The sequence below is a fragment of the Macrotis lagotis genome, chromosome 8 (assembly GCF_037893015.1).
Source record: "Macrotis lagotis isolate mMagLag1 chromosome 8, bilby.v1.9.chrom.fasta, whole genome shotgun sequence".
NCBI lineage: Eukaryota > Metazoa > Chordata > Mammalia > Peramelemorphia > Peramelidae > Macrotis > Macrotis lagotis.
In genome coordinates, this window is record NC_133665.1 from 86,551,966 (window position 1) to 86,578,423 (window position 26,458).

The 26,458-nt window shown below is 35.1% G+C and overlaps 1 protein-coding gene across 12 annotated transcripts in view; it reads left to right on the forward strand.

Annotated features, from left to right (window-relative positions):
* The window catches only part of FKTN (fukutin), a 73,321-nt gene that overhangs the window by 39,469 nt on the left and 7,394 nt on the right, over positions 1-26,458 (forward strand). For 7 of the 12 annotated variants that reach the window (XR_012470862.1, XM_074197579.1, XM_074197580.1 and 4 more), the window contains 5 exons: positions 5,242-5,519; positions 9,843-9,975; positions 19,692-19,821; positions 21,084-21,217; positions 23,803-23,930. Coding sequence is in view for 11 of the 12 variants with exons in the window: in XM_074197579.1 (XP_074053680.1) it covers positions 5,242-5,519; positions 9,843-9,975; positions 19,692-19,821; positions 21,084-21,217; positions 23,803-23,930 (803 nt within the window). In the remaining variant the exon portion in view is untranslated. Of the gene's footprint in view, positions 1-3,258; positions 3,378-5,241; positions 5,520-9,842; positions 9,976-10,001; positions 14,542-19,691; positions 19,822-21,083; positions 21,218-23,802; positions 23,932-26,458 lie in introns of those variants that run through there. The other 5 variants (XM_074197581.1, XM_074197583.1, XM_074197584.1 and 2 more) reach the window with 5 other exon arrangements.

Here is a 26,458-nt window from a genome sequence, read left to right on the forward strand (position 1 = left end):
CAGGTTAAATGAAGAGGAAATTAAATACCTAAATAACCCTATCTCAGAAAAAGAAATTCAACAAGCCATCATTGAACTCCCTAAGAAAAAATCTCCAGGGTCAGATGGAGTCACAAGTGAATTCTATTAGACATTGGTTCCAATTCTATATAAACTCTTTGGAAAAATAGGTGAAGATGAAACTCTACCTAACTCTATGACACCAATATGGTGCTGATATCTAAACCAGGAAGAGTCAAAACAGAAAAAGAAAATTATACACCTATCTCCCTGATGAATATAGATGCAAAAATCTTAAATAAAATTTTAACAAAACAATTACAGCAAGTTGTCACTAGGATAACACACCATGACCAAGTAGAATCTATTTCAGGAATTCAGTGTTGGTTCAATATTAGGAAAACTGTCAGTATATGAATTATATCAATAACAAACCTATCAGAAAGCATATAATTATATCAATACATGCTGAAAAAACCTTTGACAAAACACAGCACCCATTCCTACTGAAGACACTAGAGAGCAAAGGAATAAATGGATTGTTCCTTAGAATGATAAGCAGTATCTATCTGAAACCATCAACAAACATTATATGCAAAGGGGATAAGTTAGAGGCATTCCCAATAAGATTAGGGGTGAAACAAGGATGCATGTTATCACTACTATTATTCAATATTGTATTAGAAATGTTAGCTTCAACAATAAGAGAAGAAAAAGAAATTGAAGGAATTAGAATTGGGAAGGAAGAGAAAAAACTCTCTCCCTTTGCAGATGACATGATAGTATACCTAGAGTATCCCAAAAGATCATCTAAACAATTACTAGAAACAATTAGTAACTTTAGCAAAATAGCATGTTATAAAATAAATCCTCAACATTTTTATATATGACTAGCAAGATACAGTAGAAAGAGCTAGAAAGAGAAATTCCTTTCAAAGTAACTTCAGCCAATATAAAATGCCTGGGAGTCTACCTGCCAAGGCAGACTCAGAAACTTTATGAAAACAATTACAAAACACTTCTTACACAAAATCAGATTTAAGTAACTGGGCAAATATCAACTGCTCATGGATAGACTGAGCTAATATACTAAAAATGACAATCCTGCAATTAAACTACTTCTTTAGTGCTCTATCAATCAAAATTCCAAAAAAAAAATACTTTAATGAGTTAGAAAAAATTGTAAGTAAATTCATATGGAGAAATAAAAAGTCAAGAATTTCCAGGGATTTAATGGGGGAAAAGTGCAAAAAAGAAGGTGGCTTAGTCCTACTATATCCAAAATCATATAAAGCATTACTCATCAAAACAGTCTGGTATTGGCTAAGAAATAGAGTGGTAGATCAGTGGAATAGACTAGGTGCAAGAAGTGATAGTTATCTTCTGTTTGATAAGCCCAAAGAGTTCAACTTTGGGGATAAAAACTCTCTTCGATTAAAAACTGTTGGGAAAATTGCAAGTTAGTATGGCAGAAACGCCTCACCAACACCTCACACCTTATACCAAGATAAGATCAAAATGGACAGGATTTAGATATAAAAGACAATATTATAAGCAAACTAGGAGATCAAGGAATAGTTTATTTGTCAGATCTATGGAAAGGGAAGCAGTTTATGACCAAGGAGGAGATGGAGAATATCATTAAAAACAAACCAGATAATTTTGATTACATTAAATTAAGAAGCCTTTGCACAGACAAAACCCACTGTAACCCAGATCAAAAGAAATGTAAATTGGAAAACAGTTTTTACAACTAGTATTTCTGACAAAGCAATCACTTCTAAAATATATATAGAATGAAGTCAAATTAAAAAAAAAAACTAAGCCGTTCCCCAATTGAGAAATGGTCAAAGATATGCAGAGGCAATTTGCAGATGAAATCAAAACAATCCTTAGTCATATGAAAAATTGCTCTAAATAATTACTGATTAGAGAAATGCAAATTAAAGCATCTCTGAGGTACTACACCTCACAACTCGGACTGGCCAATATGACCAGAAAAGACAACGATCAATGTTAGAAGGAAAGTGGGAAATCTTGGACACTAATGCTTCGTTGGTGGAGCTGTGAACTCATCCAACTTTTCTGGAGAACAATTTGGAATTACACCCAAAGGACAAAAAAACATGTACATATCCTTTGATCCAGCAATACCACTACTGGATCTATACCCTGAAGGGATCGTGAAAAAGTGTAAAAACATTCATACAAAAACATTCATAGCAGTCCTGTTTGTGGTGGCAAAAAATTGGAAATTGAGTGAATGTCCATCAATTGGGGAATAGCTAAACAAATTGTGGTGTGTGTGTATGTGATGGAACACTATTGTTCTATTAGAAACTAGGAGGGATGGGAATTCAGGGAAGCCTGAATATTTGCATGAACTGATACTGAGAAAGATGAGCAGAACCAGAAGAACATTGTGTACCATAATAGCAACATGGGTTTGATGATCAATCTCTTTAGGTTTTTTTTTTTTTGCAAGGCAAATGGGGTTAAGTGGCTTTCCTGAGGCCACACAGCTAGGTAATTATTAAGTGTCTGAGACTGGATTTGAACCCAGGTACTCCTGACTCCAGGGCTGGTGCTTTATCCACTGTGCCACCTAGCTTCCCCATGATGATCAATCTTTTTTTTTTTTTTTGCCAGGGCAAATGGGGTTAAAGTGGCTTGCCCAAGGCCACACGGCTAGGTAATTATTAAGTGTCTGAGACAGGATTTGAACCCAGGTACTCCTGACTCCAAGGCCGGTGCTTTATCCACTGTGCCACCTAGCCACCCCTGTGATGATCAATCTTAATGGACTTGATCATTCCATCTGTGCAACAATCAGGGACAGTTTTGGGATATCAGTGATGGAGAATACCATCTGTATTCAGAGAAGGAATTGTGGAATTTGAACAAAGACCAAAGACTTTATTACCTTTAATTTAAAAAAAAAACCCTGCTATCTAATAATGTAATTTTGCTATCTCTTACATTTAATTTTTTTTTTTCCTTAAGGATATGATTTCTCTCTCAACACATTCAATTTAGATCAGTACATAGCATGGAAAAAAATGTTAAAGACTAACAGACTCCTTCTGTGGGGGATGGGGAAGGAAGTGAGATTAAGGAGAAAATTGTAAAATTCAAAAATGAATTAACAACAAAAACAAAAAACTAGGTGGGGGGGAAAAAGTGGTGATGAGAGAAGCCAAATGGTGTAGTGAAGAGAGCAAGAATCCTGACATTCATCTTGTCTCTGATCCTTACTAGCTTTGTGACATAGAGCAAGTCATTTAACCATTCTGATGTCCAGCTTTTTATCTGTAAACTGCAGATACCAAAATAATAAAAATGAGAGTGAAGAGCTAAACTCACAGGACTATTGTGAGGTAAGCTTTAAAACTATAGAAATGCAAACTGTCATTATTGTCATTAGTATTAACACCTGCTTTTAAAGGTTTATTATGTTCTTATAATTCTGTTTTACGAAATTTTATTTTCTTTTCAAGTCCAAATTATCTCCCTCTTCTTCCTACACCAAGGAAAAACAAAAACTTTTTACAAACCTATTATAGTCAAGCAAAACAGACCCCTGTGTTGGCCAAATCTAAAAAAAAATAAACCTCAAACTTCACTCTGAATCCATTCTTTCCCTCTGGAGGAGGTTCAAATAGGTTGAGTTTTTCCAGATCTGTGATTTTATTATTGCTCTAGGAATATTCTTTTTTAAAAAATTTTATTTATTTAAGGCAATGGGATCAAGTGACTTGCCCAAGGTCACTCAGCCAGGTAATTATTAAGTGTCTGAGGCAAGATTTGAACTCAGATGTTTTCTGATGCCAGGGTTGGTGCCCTAATCCACCTAGCTGGTCCTGTAGGGATATTCTTGAGGAACCTGCTTCTACTGAAAACATATAGGACCTATGTGATCCATAGGATCTATATGATCTATCTTTTGATTCCATGATCCCTTAACAGTTTGGTAGCTATTCTTGAGCTTCCAGTATTAGAAGGTTTCTTGGAGCATTGAGAGATTAAGTGAGTTACTCCAATTCACAGAGCCAGGATGTGTCCAAATTGGGTGTTTGAAAGCCCATTGTTAGGATTTTACTGCTTGCTGTCTGGCCCCTCTGTACCACTAGTGCTTGAAGCACACTTCAATACATGTAATTATGTTGGGAAAGATAAATTGTCCTATAACACATTGAAAATCATGTAATACATTATTTTCTAATGGTATTCTGTTACAGTCACAAATTATAATATAAAGATGTTCATGAAAGGGCTGCTTCTTTGAAGTGCTCTGGAATTGTCAAGTTATTAGAAACTACATTTAGACCATTAGCTTTCACTTAATATTAGTGAGCTATCTGTTCAGATTTATTTTACTTACATTTTCTGGTGAATTCTGAGGAACAGATTGGATAAACAAGTCAATCATTGAGCAAGTATTTGTGAAGTACCTACTATGTGCCAGTTATGGTGCCAAGAATTATGGATACCAATGCAAAATCAAGAAAGTCCCTGCCCTGAAAGAGCTTACTATTTGATGGAAAGCTATACACAGTATAATTGTAAATTCAAGCTATTTAGAAAAGAGTGATTAAGGGAAAAATCATATCAACTGGTAATTTAAGTCTTGTCTTCAAAGAACCAAGGGAGACCAGGAGGCAACAGAAAGAATATTTCGTGCATGGGGGAAAAGCTAAGGAACAAGTAGGCAGGACCATTGTATACATGAGGGGGAAATCATATGTAATTAACCTGGAGCCAGATTTTAAAACATGGTAAAAGTCACAAAGATGAGTAGGAGATGAAAAAAATGGAGGTACTGAATGTAGATTGCGGCCTCCAGATATTCCTTTACATTTCTGCATCTCACATAGATTTTGAAATGTAAGTGAACCAAGTATTTGAAAGATACCAGCTGTGTCCACCCCTATGTGTGCCAGTCTTTGGCATGAGTACTCCATCTCCTCTCTCCTAGTCAAGGCTTCTAGGGAGAAGATCTTGATATGAAACAGTGAGGGATCTCTTGAAATCTCTTGGATAGTATAATTGTAGGCAAGATACTTCCCTTCAGTTTTATTATCCATTAATATGGGTATCCATTAATGGACCTATGTGATCTATAAGTTCCCTTCTAGTTATTCTTTTGATTCCACGATCCCTTATTTAGTAAATGCCAATCAAATTTTTTGCTATTCATCTTTGACTTTAGCTGAAACTTTAAAGGAACTTCTTTGGTTGTAGGAAAACTGGTTTCAAATAGCTGAGAGAATGGGATTCCAGTGCCTAAAGATTCAGAGCAAAGATCCCCGCCTAGATGGAATAGATTACCTCTCGGGAACTGAAATCCCCCTGCACTATATCCTCAAATTAACAACTCATGCCATCCACCTGGTAATTTTCTATGAAAGAAGTGGCAACTACCTCTGGCATGGACAGTTACGACTTAAAGGACACTCAGACAGAAAGTTTGTGCCTTTTCGGAAGTTACAGTATGGTCATTATCCAGGAGCATTTGACAGGTGAGTTAAGCAGCATGAAAAAAATGAGAAGTATTTGCTGACTGTGTCATGTGATATTTTTTCATTTGTGAAAAAAAGTAAAAAAATTAATATATGCCAGTTCTAAAATTCAAAACTTTTAAAAATCTGATTATCAAGTTAAATGCTAATTAGTAGTCACACTAGATCAAGGACAGATAATCATGATTCATTATGTACAGGTAATAACAGCCAGTCTCTTTATGACATTTAAATATTTACTGATATAAACGTTCTGTCTATTCCTGGAATACTTAGAATTGGGAAATAAATATGAATGTGAGAATAGCTAGTGAAAGCCTCATTTTCTACTCCTTTGAGAAATAGCAGGTAGAGTTTATGGCCAGAGAGGAGGAATTTCAGTTCTTTTGATGAGTAGTAAGCATCATAAGAAAGCAGATACTTGTTTTTCTCTTTATTTTAGTTGTGCTAAGAGTTTTATAATTTCTGGGAATGAATTGTCCAGTTTGTGAGTTGTTCATACTTATTGGTTCCTTTTCTTTTTATCTAATTAGACTATTTCCTTGCTAATATAGTATCTATTCAAGGGCAGGAGGACAATAAGTGAAATGGTAATGGGTTTTTTTTTTTTTTGGTTTGATTTGGTTTTCTGTTCACAACTATTGTATAGTGTCCTGGGAGGACATAAAATTCAGTGACTACTGGGAGAATGAATTATATGTAGTTTTCCCCTCTCCATTCTGAACCTTCTTCATTTAGTATCAATAACACAGTCAACTTAATTATGCAGTCAGTCTTTCTAGATTAATCTAATGGCTATAATTATTTGACTCTTTCTGACTTAGACTGGGAGGCAATCTTGTGAGATAGAAAGAACATTGTGGACTGATAGACCACTGGACTGAACGGTTCTGATCATATCTTTACAACTAACTTGCCAAATTATTTGAGCAGGTCATTTCATATTTCTAGACTTCAATATTCTCATTGTAAATTTAAAATGAAAGGGGTTGGACAATTATCTTGGCAATCTTCTAGCTTGAAAAACTTTTGAATCTTATCATACTTTAAAGGGGGCACACTAGATGAAACATTTTCATTTACTCTAGTATTTTGAAACCATTCGATCTCAGATATTATAAATATAATTTAGTAGCTATTTTAGTAAGAATTGTGACTCAGGAGTTAAAGGGTTAATGTTAGCTTTATAAAAAATTGTGGAGCAAAAATGTACCTTTTTTACTTTATTTGAAAAATCTAAGGGGTCTCCAGTCATATTTAGAAGTGAGAATGGCATTTCCTTTGAAAAATAATTATTTTATGGGATTTTAAGATTTTATATAAAATTCTATAAACAATGGTATGAATTTATGGTAATTAGAAGCTATATTAACTTTTGGCCTACTTGGCAGCCTGAATGGAGGTAAAGCAAACCAACTCCCCTTTGAAAACCCTTTGATCCAGTAATACCTCTGCTGGGTCTATACCCTGAAGAGATCATGAAAATGAGTGAAAGCATCACTTGTACAAAAATGTTCATAGCAGCTCTGTTTGTGGTAGCAAAGAACTGGAAATCGAGGGGGATGTCTATCAGTTGGAATGGCTGACAAAATTGTGATACATGTTATGGAACACTATTGTTCTGTTAGAAACCAGGAAGGATGGGATTTCAGAAAAGCCTGGAAAAACTTTTGATGCTGAGCGAGATGAGCAGAACCAGAAGAACATTATATACCCTAACAGCAACATGGGGGTGATGATTAACAACCTAAATGGACTTGCTCATTCCATCAGTGCAATAATCAGGGACAACTTTAGGGGATCTGTGATGGAGAATGCCATTTGTATCCAGAGAAAGAACTGTGGAGTTTAAAGAAAGACCAAAGATTATTACCTTCTATTTAAAAAAAAAAAAGAAAAGTTGTTTCATGTACTACATAATTTTGCTATCACTAATATTTTATTTCTTCCTCAAGGTTATTTTTTTTCTCTCAACACATTCAATTTTGATCAATACACATAGCATAGAAACAATGTAAAGATTACCAGATTGCCTTCTGTGGGGGGAGGGGGAGAGAGAAGGGAGGATGGGGGGGAATATTCAAAATCTTACCAAAAAATGATAGTAGAAGCTACTATTGTATATAATTGGAAAGCAAACAAAATATTGCACCATGCCAAATAATCAAGAAATCCAGTTAGAAACTACAATAAGTGACTTATCATAATTACAACTGTCAACTAGAAGCTTGCTAGTGATAGGAAAGGGGACTGCCAGGAAAGTTAGCACCAACTTGGGCAAATAAACCAACAGACTCTTACTGACAGATATGGACCTAAGATTATCTGTAGCCTGTAAAACTCTAGATCTGCAGGCAGCAAAAACAAAGAAAGCCCGAGTGATCACAAACCCTCAATGAATATCTTAGAAACAAAAAGAAGTGGTCATAGTAACCCTCAAAAGTCCCTGGTATTCTGAGATAAGATTCCATGGAGAGTTCTGAAGATATAAAACAGCATTTTTTAAAACTAGAAGATTAGTAAAGTCATATGTGGTGTACAGCATCAAAAGTTAAGTCTCTTCTCTTGGTTGAATCTTCCCTTTTACAGATTCAGTAATTAAATCTGTTTCAATATGGATCTGAGGGACTTAGGTTATGATACTGGAAACAAACATTTTTCCTCTACCCTATTTTTTCATATTTGACAAAATTCTGCCAATGGGAATTTCTTAAATTTGGTAAGATTCTGGTTTCAGGAGGATATAATATTAGAAAATTTTATAATACCCTAAGCTTTTATGTTAGTTCATTAACAAATATTTTTCAGATCCTACTATACAAATTTGCAGTATCTGTAAAAGGAGCTGGAGAAGGAAATGATAAACCACTCCTGTATTTTTGACAGGAAAACCCCAAATTAGACCACCTAAAGTCAGATAGGACTGGAAACTCGACAACACTATGCAAAAGGCATGGTATGGGACAGCTAGGTGTTGCAGTGGATAAAGCACCAGCCTTGGAGTCAGGAATACCTGGGTTCAAATCCGTTCTCAGACACTTAATAATTACCTAGCTGTGTGGCCTTGGGCAACCGTAACCATTTGCCTTGCAAAAAAAACCAAAACACCTTAAAAAAAAACAAAAGGCATGGTACTAGACACTGAGATGGAAAATATTGAATTTGTAGTTGGAGGACCTGTATTCCAGTCTTACCTCTGATACTTCTTGAATGACCTTGTACCAAGTCATTTAACTTCTCTGTGTTCCCTTTATTTGTAAAATGAAGGAGTGGGGTTAGATAATATCTGTTCTTTCTAGTTCTAGATCCATTCATTTAGTCACCAATCAATAGGCAGATCTCAGTAAACAATTATTATGTGCTTTTTGGGAGACATCATCCTAGATACTAGAGATTCAATGAGATAACTAATCTCCATAAATTTACATAAAAGTGGATAGTGTAAGTTCTCATTGCATTCTTTGGACATTTTGTAAGTGCCAGGGACTATATTGAACTTGTCCTAAGTAAGCAAAGCCTCAGTTTTACAGCTTTTTAGGAGGAAACTTCAGATAGGAACTCTCTGAAAGGGTAGAAAAATGTTCTTCCTTTATCTGAGCTAGGATGATGACTTCACGGGAATCTCTTGAGACAGGGGGATAGAATCCATTTACTTGACAGCCAGTCCAATATCATGCTCAGGCTACCTCTCTTCCTCATATCATTAATTCTAAGTCTCTACAACTAAAGATCCTCTAAACCTTTCACTTAAAGTAAAATCCATGACATCATATTTAGTTAAGATTTAATAGGAAATTCCTACTGAAACCTGTGAGAATGTTGATGAGTATCTACAAAATTATTTTAAAATAATTTGCCTATACAAAAGTTTATAGATTGTCATTGAGTTGTTAATTGATAACTAAGTTGAGTATGGTGAAAATGTTCTTAAGATTTGCCATTTTTTATTAAGAATAAAAAAAGAATTTTTTTTGAGTGTAAAGAGGTTTAGAGGCCAAAAAGACTGAAATCATTTCTCTATATTATGTCACCTAGTAGTCGTATTGTTTCCCATAGTTCAGAGCTGTGCTAGAGTCAACTCTTGGTAGTTCGTGAGAGTTTTTTGTTAAATTTTCTGTTTCAATCTTTACACCTTGGGAATAAGCAAAGATTGTAAATCATAACCTGAGTTATTGTTTTATTAATTTTCTTCTAAACTAAGTCATGGAGAAAATACTAATAGTTCAGGTTAAACTTGAGAAAGCAATTTACCATTTTTGCTGATATTTCATATGTTAAAAGAGGCTTCAGATTTCTATCTTAAATTTTATCTTTTCTCTTCAGGCCAGAATTACTACAAGTTTCTGTTGATGGACTAGATGTACAGATTCCAAAGGACCTTAACCACTTTCTAGAGGAAGTGCCACACTCTAGGTTTATTGAATGTAGGTTCAAAGAAGCTCGCACTTTCTTTCAGGTTAGTGATACTCAGAAAGTATAACTTTTAAAATTAAAATAGGTTTCTATTTTTAATATTAAATAAAATATAGAGATTTATGGAAAAAACAGGAAATAAAACTTGTCAGCAGAATTGTTGATTCACAAATATTCTTTTTTGGATATTTTGTTTTTATGAGAAAGTATGGCTTAACTTTGAGAATGTAATTCTTCCTAAATGGATAGTTTGATGTTTTTGAGGACCTATTTTGGATAGTGGGATGAAGTTAATTATTTTTATTTAACTCCTCAAAACCACTTATTCTTTTCTATGTACTTCTCACATTTTTGAGGCAGAATTTTAGAATATAAAATCTAGAAAGAATCTTAAGTCAATTAGCACAACTTCTTATTTCTAGGTAGGACTGCCCATTAATTGTACATGTGTAATATAGTCTTATCTTTTTTAAAGTGTCAAAGGATGAAGATTTCCCTTGGATCACACAATATTTATGAAGAAAGTGTCACAGGGGTTGAGAATTATTTTTGTAATTCTCTTTAAAGATAAATAAAGTATGAGGATGATGTTTATGATTTTTATTCTTAACTAGTGTGAAGGTTATATAAGTTGAACTCCATATAATTATTTGGAGTAAAAATATTATATGTCTCAACAAATCACTCATACAAACAAGTTTACTGAGCACATGTGCTTCCTTAATTCCTCCATGACCTTCTGAATGGAGGGGTGAGTAATATTAAGAAGCAGGATTTTTGTGTTCAGAAACTAGGTTGAAAATCAGTACCATATGGCCTTGGCCATTTATAGATGACCTTGGTTTTTTGGGGGTTTTTTTCCCTACATTTGTAGAACAGGGAATACTGCATTTGTAAAACTATTAGTGATTAGTGATACAAAATTTATATCTATTTTATGGTTTGTTTGTAACAAAATTTTAATTACAATTCAATTTTCTTTTGTCACCTAACACTAGTTCAATTCCTCTACTTTCCTAAATTTGTACATGTAGATCATAATGTAAACTGATTGTAATTTTAGCTGAAGCAAAGTATTTGGATTGGCATGTTCTCCCTTTGGAACTGCTTTTGAGATCTGTATAACAACCTAAGCAAAACTAGATAAAATTGCAGGAAAAAATAATATATTTAAAATCCAAATTCCTTGGGGATTATTAGCCATTTTTTGATTGCAGAGCTAAAATTCCTTCTATCAGTGACCAGAGAAATATCTCCTAAAAGAAATAGCAGGGGCGGCTAGGTGGTGCAGTGGATAGAGCACTGGCCCTGGAGTCAGGAGTACCTGAGTTCAAATCCCACCTCAGACACTTAATAATTACCTAGCTTTGTGGTCTTGGGCAAGCCACTTAACCCCATTGCCTTGGGGGGGGGGGGAAGAACCTATAAAAAAAGAAATAGCAATTTCTGAAATTATAGAAATTTTAATTTAAAATTTTTCAGTAATACTTTAAAATACTTTTAAAAATAAATTTTATTAATAGCTTTTACCTTTACATTGCCTAATTTTTTTATGTATCCCTCTTAGTCTTGACTCCCGAAGAACTGTCCCATTTAACAAAGAATATCTTTTATATAATTGAAAAGTTTTTTGAGTATATTTTTTTCTCAGATAATACATATATTTAAGAGTAAGGCTTATTCTTAAATATATGGATTTCTTCATCATAATGTAAATAAGAGTAATTTTTCTTGAATGGGGAAGCGTTAGGTATATCTTGACATAGTTGATTTTTTTCTTCATTTAAATTTTAAAAATGTTTTATTTATATTTGGTTTATTTATATAATTATCATTTCAAAATACACATTCTCCCCTCAGAGAGCCAGCCAGCCCTTATAACAAAAAATAAAAAAGAGAGGGGGGGAAAAGTTCACCAAAAGTAACCAATCTAACAACCTAAATTTGAGAATGTATAATGCATCCATAGTTTCCCACCTCAGCAAATAAGGGAGGTATATGTCTTCATCTTCAAGGAGCCTCTTGTCATCATTATAATTATATAATGTTCAGTTTTGACTCTTTTTGTTCTTTTTATTTTCAGATGACTTTTAAAATTATATTTTAAAAAAATTTATCACTGAGCATAAACATTTTACTCACATGCTTTCAGAAAATCTATTTTAAACAGGACAACTCCCAAGTATATGAAAGTCTATCCTGTTCAGTTGACAACATACCTCTTAAGGCTGTGCTATTCCATTTACTTCTCTTTGAGGCTCCACAAATAGGCAGTGTTCTGCCAGGTACCATCTTATTGTTACTTCAAAAATTTTTAAACCCAGTTAGTTTTTTTTTTTACCAGCTTTGTATATTTTTCCCTAGCTTTATTAGTTGTAGCACCTAAGGACAGAGAAAACACATATCATTTTAAATGGTCTTATAGTGTGTTCATCCATAACCTTCAGCATCAAAGTTTTGAGCCAGTGCTAATCGACCAGTATGACAAAGTATTTGCTGAAATTGTTTTTCTAGTAGGAGTATTATATATTCATAGAGAATACATTTAGTCATTCAACTGTCATTGTGCATCTGCTACATATGAGATGTATATGTACATGTATGTATGTATTATTGTGGCAAATACAAAGGGCAGTACAGCAAACCTAATCCTTAAGCACTTTACCACCTAGTGGGGAAGATGAAAAAAGTACTGAAATGATCATAATCAAGAGAAAATGTGAGGAACAGAGTGATAATGGGAGTTTGACTATTCTGTTATAAAGCCTTCTTTAATTAAAGAACTTTGAAAAGTCCTTTCCCCTTTGAGGAACAGAATAGATAAACCATATTGTCATATAGTACAGTCATGAGCAAATGAGCAGAGATTTCATTTTGGAAATAACACTCATCAAGATCAAGTGTTAGCTGTAGAACACTTATTTAGGGAACTGTTTTACTACCATCAAATTGTCTAGGCTAGTTACATTCAGATAAATATAGATATACATAGCTTATAACTATATCTGTATTTATCTATATGGAGTATATATATCTATCCTTATCTATATAGGGCTATATCTGACTGGGGTGAGTGCAGCTGAGCCATTTTTAGGGCGCCTTTTCACCTTTGATGAGCAACCCAGCTCTCCCATGTGACTCCAAGAAGCTGTAGCATACACAGTGGCCACACCCAGTAAACTGTTTTAGCAGATGGGCTAAACCCAGGTTGACAGTACCCGAGTGTGTCTCAAACCCAGTGAGTTAGGGGGGGTGTCTACCACCCCAAGCATGTGAAAACTTCCCCTGGAGAACAATTCATTCCAACAGCCACGAAGGCAACTGAAGCTGGTTCAGTGCAGCAGCTCTTAGACTTTGGTCAGACATGTAAGACACCAGAGTCATCCAGTGCATCTCAAGCCATTATCAGTCACAATGACTCTTGTCTTGCCAGAGAACTGTGATGACTTTGGAAGAGACAGTGAAGCCAATGACTTCGTGTAATTCTGCTTCACTTACATTGATTTTATTTATGATTCAAAAGACATTACCCATACCATGTTACCATTCCTCAGAGTCCTGTGGTGACAGTCAAGTGACAAAGCTGCAGGGGCAGATACCCTGGGAGCTGTCATCACAATCCTGCATATAGGCGACTCAGGACATAGAGTCATCTCACTGGGAGCAACAATAGGATGCATCAGCTCTTTGGATGTCTGAACAGCCTTTGAAGGATCTCACTTCTTACCTCCTGTTGTGAGGAGGGGCCTAGAAAAGATGTCCTTAAAATTGTCTGCTTATCCAACCCTGGCCTGTTTAAGATGATTCCACTCACATTCACTGGCATGACAAGATCCAATAGACCTGAAAGACAAATGACTCTAGTTGCAAGAGAACTCAGCAGGTATCACATCCAAATGGCATCCCTGAGTGAAGCAAGGCTAGCAAATGAAAGTTAGCTTACTGAAACTGGAACTAGACACATTTTTCTCGAATGGCTGCAGTGAAGGAAGAGTGTTATGAAGGTGTTATGTTAGGTTTTGCAGTCTAAATTAATCTAGTCAGCAAGCTTGTATGTCTGCCAAAAGGAGTGAACAACAAGCTCATGGCAATGAGATTGCCACTTGCAGGAAGACGTCATGCCATCATCATCAGTGTCTATGCTCCTACCATGGTGAACCTTGTTGAGGTCAAAGAAAAATTTTATGAAGACCTGGAGACTCTTATAATGGAGTACCAAAAGATGACATGTTTTAATTCTAGGTGACTTTAATGCCAGAGTAGACTCAGACTACCAGATATGGTAGGAACTCCTTGAGAAGAATGGGTTGTGAGGACTTAACTAAAAATTATGTCAAAATTTGATTGCCTGGAGAAGTTCATCAGCACTTCACATCAATTTAATGACAATGTACTAGTCCAGGTTCTGGATAGTGAACAATATTCTTGTGATTTCCCAGGCACCAATGGAGTGAAACAAGGCAGCATCCTTGTTCCCATGCTTTTCAGCATGATGTTATCAAAGACCTTCCCTGAAGGTGAACACAGAATCAAGGTTATCTACTGCACTGATGGGAAATTCTTCAACTTGAAAAGGCTACAAGCCAAGACCAAAGTGAAGGGAATATTGGTATATGATCTTCTGTTTGCAAAAGATTGTGCACTTAATGCATCCTCTGAAACTGTGATGCAGCTTAGTATAGAACGATTCTCTGTTGCTTGAACTAATTTTGGTCTAACAATTAATACCATTACAAAAACAGGTATTCCATCAGCTAGTACCATACTATCCATATGTAGAGCCATGGATAAGTTCACTTAACTTGGTAATGTCCTTTCCAAGAGGGATACATTGACAATGAGGTTGACACATCCATTGCCAGAGCTTTCTCAGTGTTTGGGAGACTCTGAAAGAAAGTGTGGAAGAGAAGTGGTATTGAACTGTCTACCAAACTGAAGGTCTACAGACCCATTTTGCTGATCTCATTGTTGTTTGCCTGTGTAACCTGGACGTTCTACTAGAGCCACACCAGGAAACTGAATTTCTTTTGAATTTTATGAAGACCTGGAGACTCTTATCATGAAGTACCAAAAGATGACATGCTTTCAGGAAGGTTCTGAAGATCATCTGGCAGGAGAAAGATACCAGACACCAAGGACCTTTCTTGAGTTTAATTGCTTAGCATTCAAACATTACTATAGAATTACAGTGGGAAATCATGAGAGCATTGTCTACTATGCAGAACCTTGGGCTAGCACATTGTCATTAAATTGATGTGTAGTGCTGATGAACTTCTCCAGGTAACCAAATTTTGACATAATTTCACAACTCCATTCCTCCCAAGGGGTTCCTGCCATATCTGGTAGTCTGAGCCTGCTCTAGCATTAAAGTCACCCAGAATTACAAGCTTGTCATCTTTTGGTACTTTATGATAAGAGTCTCCAGTTTCCAGTGGCAAACATATGCTTGCCAAAATAACTGTTTTTATGGAGAATTCACTCAGGGCAACCGCTCACAGTGGGATCAGAAAAAATGGTACAGGGACACTCCAAAGGTCTCTCTTAAGAACTTTGAAATTCATTGTATTGCATAGGAGACAATGGCATGGACATGCCCCCAGAGAGGGTACCGTCCTCTTTCCCAAAGGAAACATTAGATGCACAAGTTTAGAGAGCCCACCCCAAGTATTCACATGAATTATTTGTACCTGGCTGGCAGTAGCATTCTGAGCTTATATTGGACTGAGTAGCCACAGTTGGATACACTATAATTTGCCTCTAACATAGTGATGTAATTTTGGTCTTTGGTAATGAAGGGCAAGAACTAACCAACTAACCAGCTGTCCATCCATCTATGTGGAAAGACAGTATGATATGTAAGGTGTTTCATAATTTTAAGAATTTATGATGATGATGTCATGTTTTTGAATTCCAATATATTTGCAATATTAATTTCAAATTTTAATGGAAAGCATCGAGGAGGCATCTGAGGAAACGAATGATATAAGAGAAGTCTTATATAAGCTTGCTGACTGAATAGTTGGTTTTTCTTTACTGTTTTTTTTTTTCCTTAAGCAAAATCAATGTGTAAGATAGTGCTACCTGGAAGATTCTGTTCTTGACAAAATCATGTGGAGTTTTGCATTCATTCCTCCTGCATCAGGTCTATTCATGCATAAGAATAGGCCTATCAATATTTCCTTTGTTTTTATGTATTGATATTTCTACTGCAGGAGGCAGAAATGTTCCTTATATCATTTTTATCTTATTCCCCTTCTGTGCCTTTGCTGCCTTCAAAGCTAGCTTCGGTATTTGACCTTCCAGTCTGAATTATTTCCTTATGTATTGATTAATTTGATATGCTTACTCTTCAAGGGATTCTCAAAAGTCTTCTCCAGCACCACAATTAGAAAGTGTTGATTCTGCAGCTCTCAACTTTCTTTATAGTCCAGCTCTCACAGCCATCCATTGCTAATGGAAAAACCATAGCTTTGATTATACAGACCTATGTCAGAAAGGTGATATTTCTGCTTTTTCATATGCTGTCCAGATTTGCTATAACTTTCTTTCCAAGGAGCAAGCATCTTTTAATTTCATGACTGTAGTTGCCATCTGCAGTGATCTTTGCAAATACAAATCTTACACTAATACAAAATCTTACACTACTTCCATTTCTTCTCCCTCTGTTTACCAGGAAGTAATGGGACCTGTTGCGAAAATCTTAGTTTTTTGATTTTTAAGCTTTAAGCCAGCTTTTATGCTCTCCTCTTTCACCCATCAAGAAATTTTCAATTCCTGTTTACATTCTGCCACCAGAGTGATAGTGTTTGCATATCTCAGATTATTGATATTTCTCCCAGCAACCTTAATTCCAGCCTTTGAGTCATCCAGCCTAACTTTTCCTATAATGCATTCTGCATATGTTAAATAAAGTGACGATATATAATCTTGTCATACTCCTTTTCCAACCTTGAACTAGTCATTTGTTCCCAGATTTAGTTCTAGCTATTGCTTCTTGAAAACATTGCAAGTAAGATGATCTAATACTCTATTTGAAGACTTACCACATTTTATTGTAATCCACATAGTTAAAGACTTTAGTGCAGTTAGTGAAGTAGAAGTAGATTTTTTTCTAGAACTCCTTTGTTTCCTCCATAATTCAGCTCACGTTGGCAATCTGGTTTCTAGTTCCCCTCCTTTTTCAGTTCACATATTGTTGACGCCTGGCTTGCAGAGTAAGCATAATCTTACTGACAAGTGAAATGAAGACAATTGTTCCATAAGTTGAACAATATTTGGCATTGCCATTCTTAAGTATTGGAACATGAACGTTTCCAAATCTGTACTCATTGTTGAGTTTTCCAAATTTGTTGGCATATTGAGTGCACTTTAACATCTTCTTTTAGGATTTTTAAATAACTCAGCTGAATTCTATCACCTCCATTTGTCTTATTGTTAGCAATTCTTCCTGAGGCACAGCGGACTTTATTTTCTAGGATGAATAAAGTGTAAATAGTAGGAATTAAAATTAAAATATTTTAAAGGCAAAACTAAGGCAGTGCATTTCCAGTTACAGAAAACAATCCTCTCTTACACGCCTTTGCACTGATGGTTCCCCATTTCCAGAATGGGGAACCATCTTCACAGAATGCCTCTCTTTTCTTCTAGATGCAATTCAGGCACCACTTTCTCAACATAATCTGTCCTGATCTCTTTCTGTCTCCCACCTCAATTGCTAGTCTTCCCTAACTATCCAATATTTAATCTCCTTGAACTTCTAGTTTTATATATTCACATATATATGCATATACTTTATATGTATATATTGACTCCTCCACTTAAATATAACCCCTTAAGAATAGAAAATATATTTCATTTTATGTTTATATCCCCAGTACCTAGTATACTGATGCTTAATAAGTGATTGTTGATTGATTGCTGTCTTATACAAATGAATGAACAGGGAGCAGGAGTGTACTGAGTTTAAAGAACATTTAGTACCCTCGTTTGATTAGACTGTTAAGATTGGATGATTTTTAGGAGGGGGGGTTTCCTAAAGACAGTCTTACTTGGTTTAAGTATAGCTATCAGAAATTTACAGGACAGCAGCTATAAGAAAAGAATTTCAGGAACTATCCTAAAGTAAAAGGTATTTAGTCTAGAGATGGAGTTGGACCAGACTTGGAGGATGATTCATTAGGAACCGTTCATTAGATTGAAGAAAATGATAATAATACTTTAAATTTATATAGTACTTTTAATTTCTTTTCTAATAAAAAGAAAAAGTAGATTAGAAAAACAGGATTGTACCTGAAATTGTGGATATATTCTGTACAACTTGCTATTCCTTTCAGGTGTAAAAGTTATGTAACTTTCTTTTTTTACTCCTACCCTAGAAATGGCTACTATTAGACACACACATGTGTCTTTCCCTTGATGAAAACAGTTCTTTTTCTGGGTGCAAACAACTTTTTCTTTTGTAGAATCTTTGTAGCTAACTTGGGTATTTATAATAATCAGACTTGGTAGCTCAGAGCTGTTCTTAAAACAACCCTGATGTTACTGTATATTAAGTTCTCTTTGTTTTCTTCATTTCATTCTTCATTATTTCATGATGGTCTCTAATCGAGCTCATCATTTCTTACAACAGAGTAATATTCCATTATGAACATATACCACAAATTTGTTTATCCATTCCCCAACTGACAGGCATCTCAACAATTTCCAGTTGTTTGCCACTTCCAAGATAAGTACTATAAATATTTTAAGGCATTTAGATTTTTTTTCTTTTTTCTCTAATCATATTGGGAAACAGACCTACTAGTGGCATTGCTAGGTCAAAAAGTATAGACAGTTTAATAACTCTTTGAATGTAATTCAAATTGCTTTCAAAGATGGTTGGATTAGCTTGCAGATCATAGCACTTTTAACTTTGCCAAGTTGGTGATTTCATGTTTTCTCATTGTAGTGCAGCATGTAGTCAGGAAATTGGAGTGAAAAAATGCTAAGTGACTTAGCTTGGGTTGTGTAGCTAGTTCACAACTAAGTCACACTAGAACATGAATTCCTGACACCCAACCCCAGTTTATTTCAATTCAGTCACCACCAAGCTGACACTATCAAGGGATGACAGGAAAAAGTTTCTCCGATTTCGGTTGTAGGTTTCAGGGCTAAGTGCTCTCCAGGGAAAGTGCTTTGGAGACAAGTATCTTGGTGTCAGAAGGATATGCTAGAGATGTAAACCAGAAATGGATTTAGCCTTTGAAAGAGAGCTATTGATCCATGTTTCAAAAGTGGTTCTAAGATGGTGAGGACTGGAGCGGAGCATTCTAGAGAAGACAACCTATTTGGAGAAGCTCTGACTCATACAGAATAAATGATGTCCACCTTGTTCAATCCCTTGCCATTGTCGATTGAGAAAAACTTCCCCTTTGCTCTGTTAATGGTAGCTGCAGACTGGACAGTCTGAACCAAAGACAAAGTAAGTGGTCTTCTGAGTTCCTTAACATATCTTTGTATCCTTAGCCTGACTGTTCAGAAACTCATTACCTCCAGTACTCTTACTATGCTGCTTCATCACTGTTTTCAGCAAGGAAGAAATCAAATAAACCTATTTCTTGTTTTCCTTCCTTCCTTTTACTCATCACACATATTCATTCTTTTTAATTGGACTAATAAAGTATGACATTTTCTTTTTAATTATAAAATAAAGAAAAACAAGATAAGTGATGTTCTTTCTATATATGAAAATATAATAGTTAAATATTTATTCATTTGTAGAAATACCATGATGACATCACTGTGGAGGCAGTGCTGTTTCAGAAGAATGCAAAAACATTGTTACACCTAGCAGCTACAACATTAAAGGATTTGGGAGTCCGATTTTGGCTCAGCAGTGGAACCTGTCTTGGTAAAATCTTTGTAATTATTATTTGACTTTTTTCTATCAAAAACCTTATCCTTTATTGGTGGTGTGCCAGATGAATTTAACTTATGATTGTAGAGAAGGTTTTTGAGGATAATTTTAGGACAGTTCAAGAATGTTGGAAAGCATTCAATTTCTAAACATCAGAGAAAGTAATTTGTTTAATACTAAGGAATGATTTTCACCTGGTTTTTTCAGGTATTATTATTAAAATTTATAACCCTAATAAAGAGGAACATGGTTGTGTTTATAGGAAAAGTGTAGGTAATTTATGAAAAATTAACATGTTCCCATATAATACTACAATCTTGTTAACATTTTATTATTACTTCATTGAAGATAGTCATGAAAATTTTTCTTCATTTAAATCACACTAAAAATTTCAGGATAAAAGGAATGTTACATATAATGCTAATTTAGAGAGATGGACAGTAGTGAGATGGCTGGCATGACCTTAAAGTGTCATAGTATTGTACCAGTTGTATAGAAAGGTTTTATTTCAGGTTAAAATGGGCATGGTAAAAGAAAAAGCAGAGAAAAAGTCAGAAGGAAAAGCAGTTAAACTTGACTTTTAAAAGTAGTACCAGCTTTTATTACTAATGTTCAAGAAAATTCTTTGATTTAATGAATTTTCATCAGAAACCATTTTGTGATAAACATAAATTAGAATTAAACATATGAAACAACCAAAAATCAGCCACCAGGCAAGATAGAGATTAAATCACTCGATAAATGTTTAAGCAAAATATTTTCAGGGAACCCTTCAAGGTCAAACTGTCCAATGAATCTTTGAAAATCTCACATCCTGAGTTGTAATTTATTAAAACATTTAAATGAAACATCCTTTCTGGAAAGTTTAGCCCAAATTAGAAAACACCAACTATACCATACACATTTATAGAAAGTTAACATTGTTTGGATTGGAGTTAATAGGTTAAAATTTTTTTTAATGGCAGTAATGTGCCCAAGATACTAAATGTTATGGAAACCAAGAATTATAAAATTAGTAAGAAATGGTGGTAAAGGGGCAGCTAGGTGGTACATTGGATAGAGCACCGGCCTTGGAGTCAGCAGTACCTGGGTTCAAATCCGGTCTCAGACACTTAATAATTCCCTAGCTGTGTGGCCTTGGGCAAGCCACTTAACCCCATTTGCCTTGCAAAAAACCTAAAAAAAAAAATTAAATAGTGGTTAATATTGTATCAACCGCTTTCATTTTTTTCTCTCATTTTTTTCCTTTTTGTTAGGCTGGTATCGGCAGTGCAGTATTATTCCTTACAGCAAAGATGTGGATTTGGGAATTTTTATACAAGATTATACATCAGATATAATTACAGCTTTTCAGAATGTAGGACTTTCACTAAAACACAAATTTGGAAAGGTCAGCAATGAACAATGTTTTTTAACTTCTTGATAATGTGCTTTAAAAAATAAATTTATTTGAGTTCTTAAAGCTGACTAGAAACATGCATGTGCTATGTTCATTATCATTTTCTTCAACAGAAACACTGATTTGCATAATTATGACTTGTCCTTTCCGTTTAAAGAATAACAACCTATCCAATAAAGATGAAAATATAAAAAGAAGCTTGAACTCCATTACATTGGAGTTAGTAATATTGTACAGGTGTCACAGATAATACTTTTTCTCCTACATTAGTTTAATGTTAGAGCATTTTATTTATAAAATAAGCAATAGGGTTCATTGTCCTAAGAATTGAAATTGTATGTGATTTTTAAAGTCAACCTTTCAAACTTACAATGGGCATCTTTTCATCAGCCTGGGGGAGGGGAGAAAAGAAAAGGTTGAGCAAGGGAAAATTATTGGAGAGGGAAGGAAGGGACTTCTGTGAAGTTTTCTGTGAAGCATTTGTAATAGTAAAAGAGAATTTACTTAGTGGGAGTAGGTGGGGAAATGGAAGAAGATGAGGATGAAAGACTAAAACCCACCTACCAAAAAAAAGTCATTAAAACCCAAATAAAAGGTTTATATTCATCTTCAGGATGCACTTGGATCACTAAGCCAAGATAAATTATAGCTTCTATCACCAAGGAGTTGAATGTATGCTATTTAAAAGTAGAAATGCATACATTTCAAAGTGCAGATTGACCCCCCTCTGAGAAAAGAAAGTACACATGCTTGAGGAATTCCTCACTATCTGCTGAGTCATCAAGAACCATAAAGTATTCCTTAGAAAACCAGAAGAATGAAGGACTGAAGAAAGGCTTCAATTTAAAACCAAGAAGAAAAATGATCTGAAGATACAGAGGACAGTCAAGTCAAGAGATTAAAAGAGGAATAATAGAGAAAGAAAGAAGGACCTCTGAAGACTTGGTGCTCAGAAACAAATATGAAACTTTTTCTGAAGACAGGAAGTTGGGTGCTTTGAATAGTAAGATGGTATTTATCTGTAGATGATAATCAGGTAAAATATGATCATAGGAAGAAGAGATGAGTAGTGTTGACTTCTTGGGAAGTGTAATGAGGCAGCCATTCAATAATAGTAAATAGATAATGGCAAAAAACAGGTCTGGTGCTTTCCCGGAACTTATCTCCCAAGTTAAGACAGAGAGCTTCCCATGATTTGTCAAAACAATGAAAATTGTACATTTGCTGATTCACTTAGGCACAAATGGTACTGCCAGTTTTGGCATCAGGGGCATCAACAGTATTTTAATCATTGTAATGTATTAGAGGAAAGAGGTGGGATTTGGATTTTTGACCCATGCTATATATTTTAATATGAATGGCAGACTCTTGGGCAATTGGAATGCACCTCATAAGGTCAAGTGAGGATATATTTTCCTGTAAACTTGGAAATCTATTACAAAAGGCTTTAGATGGAAAAGGAAGGTAGAAAGGGAGAATAATTCTTATTTATAGCTATAGTATGAGAAGAATAACACCCAGAACTTGAATAGTGAAGAATCAAAAAGAGAAGATCATAACAAAACCTATAACTTTGGACATCGAGATACAATGCACAAAATGTGGTTAATAATAAACAGGTTAAACAAGTTATTATTACTGGGACTAGGTGTGATGATACTTAGGATGGAAGAAATCTGGTACTTGAATGGTTCTAAAAATGGCTCTTTATAAGAAAGAAATAGGACAGATAAAAAAGTAGCAAAGCATTATATAATAGAAAAGATATATTAGGAACCCACTCCTTCCTCCCCCCCCAAAAGTGGGGCAACCTTAGGGAAAGATCAGTGGAGTTAGAAATTGCATTGACAATGCCATCAGGGTATACCACTATACTGCTAATAACAGGGACCATTTAAGGTACTGCAGTCAAATGATTGACAAATATCTCATATAATACCACTACCCTGTAAGGTGGGTGCTACTATTATCCCTAATTTATATAAGTGACTTGCCCTGAGTCACACAGTGAATATATGAGATAGGATTTAAACTTTGATCTTCTGACTCCAAAACACATGATCAGACAGAGAAAATAGAGAAATTTGGAAAACATCATAAGCCTGGCACAGAGTCCTTATAGTGGGGAATTTCAAATATTTTGACACTTGCTGAAATTCCTTCTCTGCTCAAAAGTAGTGCAGCTAATAATTTCTTGACTTGCTTTAATGATTCACCCCCCCTTAAAAAGATGAAATCAATATGAAATTCTATTCTGGACTTGATTTTTCTCCAGAAAGGAGGGAGGTCTTGGTTGTTGGGGATACAAGAAATGGGAAACTAGAGTGGAAGGGGTAATCCATCCCAGAATTTGTGATAAAGAATAGAATCAAGAATTGTCTTAGATGTATTCTAAATTTTTGGAAAGAAGATTTTAAGGTTCAAAGAAGGGTAGGTAAACATTTCGTGGACCAAGATTCTATGGGGGAATAGGAGCCTCTCAAGAATGAGATTCTAAAGAAACAAACAAAAAACAGTTGGCACAGTTGTTTTCTGTTTATTCCTTTCCCAGTCAAAATCTTCTGTTTTCTCTACAGGTAGAAGACAGTTTTGAGCTATCTTTCCAGGGAAAAGATGATGTGAAACTTGATATTTTTTTCTTCTATGAAGAGACAGATCATATGTGGAATGGAGGCACTCAGGCCAAATCAGGAAAAAAATTTAAGTATGAATTATATATTTATATTTCAATAGTTTATGTATATTCATAGTAAAAAGAAAGGTGTTGTGAAACAGTAATGTTTCAATAAATAGTTGCATGCTGTTCTGATAAAAGAGTCGATTGTCTTCTTGATGGAGACGTTCCTTCCCTATTATAATTAAGCCCAAATGTTTTATTAATACAGTGATTCACCATGCCCTGCTCACAGACAGTGTTTCAGAGAAATCATGTATTAAGTTCTTCCTGTTTGCATAGCACTGTGAAGGAGTTCAGAGACTCTCAGAGGGCTCACGTCCTAATGTTGGAGACAACATGAAAATAACTAGATCTATATAGGATAGGTACAGAATAGATAAAATCTCAGAGGGCAAGGCATATTAGCAACTGAGGAGAACCAGGAAAGGCTTCCTATAGAAGGTGGGATTTAAGCTGAGTCCTGAAGGAAGTCGAGGCAGAAATGAAGAGGGACCTAAGAGATAGCCTTGAAAATGCACAGTCAAAATGAAGGGTCTTGTGTGAGGATGGTATCCTATTACAGCATCTAGTAAAATGTAAGAAGAATGGAAATCAAGAAAGGGACTAACTTAGAAGAGCTTTAAATGTTAAATAGGAGTTCATATCTTATCCTATAAGTGTTAGTTAGCTATTGGAGTTTATTGAATGTGTGTTTGAGTGGAGAAATGATGAATGTCATTTGGACATCTTAAATTTGAGGAGATCATAGATCCAGGAAGAAATTTCTAGGAAAGCATTTGAAAGATGTAGCCAAAAGAATATTGTTGTTCTTTAAGAAAAGCAGGGGACAGCTAGGTGGCACAGTGGATAGAGCATTGGTCTTAAAAGTAGAAGAACTAATTTTCATGAGTTCAAATCCAGCCACAGGCACTTTTTAGCTCTGTGACTCTCAGAAAGAGTTCCCTCTTTTTTTTTTTTGCCTCAGTACCCTCATCTGTAGAATGAGCTGGAGAAGGAAATATCTTTGCCAAAAAACTCCCAAATGTGATCACAAAGACTTTGACTTGACTAAAACGACTGAACAACAAATAAAAGCAGGGTAGACTTAAGTAAACTGATGCAGAATGAAATAAGACAAATTAGGGAAGCAATGTACACAAAGACTACAACAGCAGACCTGGAGCCAAAAAAACTACCTGAATACCAATTTCAATGACCAAACTTGTTCATATAGATGAGATGTGAAACTATACCTTTCTTCATTGGAGTTGTGAAAGACAGTAGGAATGGAATACTGTGTATATAATGTCTGTCTTTGTTTTGGTTAGCTTTTCTGAATCACTTTTTTTTCTTTTTATTATTAGTGATTGGGAGAAGGAGGGGAAAAGTTAGAAATAAAGGTAGTAGAAAAACAAAAGAGAAATAAAATTGATCTTTCTTAAAAAATAGGAGTCTGATATTCTGGAGAGAGAGAGGCCAGTGCTCATGGATCATGAATCTTCTGGCCCATTCCTGAGGGAGATGAATTTTGTTCATACTCTTATAAAATTGAAACTATTTGAGCAACTGTGGATGGTGAAGAGAGTGTGGAGAATGAAGGATTTGGATTTTCTTCCTCATGAATAATCCTACTTTGAGGGCAGCTAGGTGGCACATGGATAGGGCACAAGCCCCAGAGTCAGGAGGACTTGAATTCAAATCCAGCCTCAGACACTTAATAATTATTTAGCTGCGTGGCCTTGGGCAAGCCACTTAACCCCATTGCCTTGCAAAAATAAACATATGGTCTGGTGCTTCCAAAGCAACTTAGATAGGACTCAGAATTCAATAAATCTAGGAGCTTTTTAGAGGTGGATTAATTAAATGTCCAAATATAGCAGGCTAATTTTTAAGTTTGGACCCTAGGCAGAATATTCTCTGTCCCTACTCTAGAGGGAAGAACTGGAAACATTGCTTTGATAAGTGAAAAACTTGATAAATTATTGACACTGTTCAAAAGTGGAATGAGTTACCCTCACACTGGAGGTCTTTTAAGCTTTATATTTTATAAGGAATGTCACAGAAGGGATTCTTAATCCTATATAAGTGGATCTTCACTGACTCTCTTTCCCAGTTAAAAGTGTAAACCTTTGTTAGACAGGAACACTTTTTTGAATGAATCAAGCAATCAGAATTGAGTATACTAAAACAGGACTTGTATACCTCCTTTTGAAGTAGTCCAAGCCATTTTGTGTGAGAGATATGGTGTCTACCTAAGAAATTTGTATAAAAAAGAGCTGTCTCAGAATTAGAAGGAGAGGATCTTTAAGGTCTGGATAGAAGAGACTGGAATAAAGATGACTTTCTAGTACATTCATGAGGAGCAAAGAAAAGAATGAATTATGGCAGAGAAGGGAGGAAAGTTATTGGCTCTAAAGAGGCATCTTTGAGCAGAGATGAAGACTGAAGAGAGTCCCAAGAAAAAGTTGTCTCTGCTATTTTGTTTCCCAAACATATATATATATATATATATATATACAGTAAACTGAATTTCACCTCTACAACAAAGAGTTCAGGAATTACTTCAAGAGGAATTT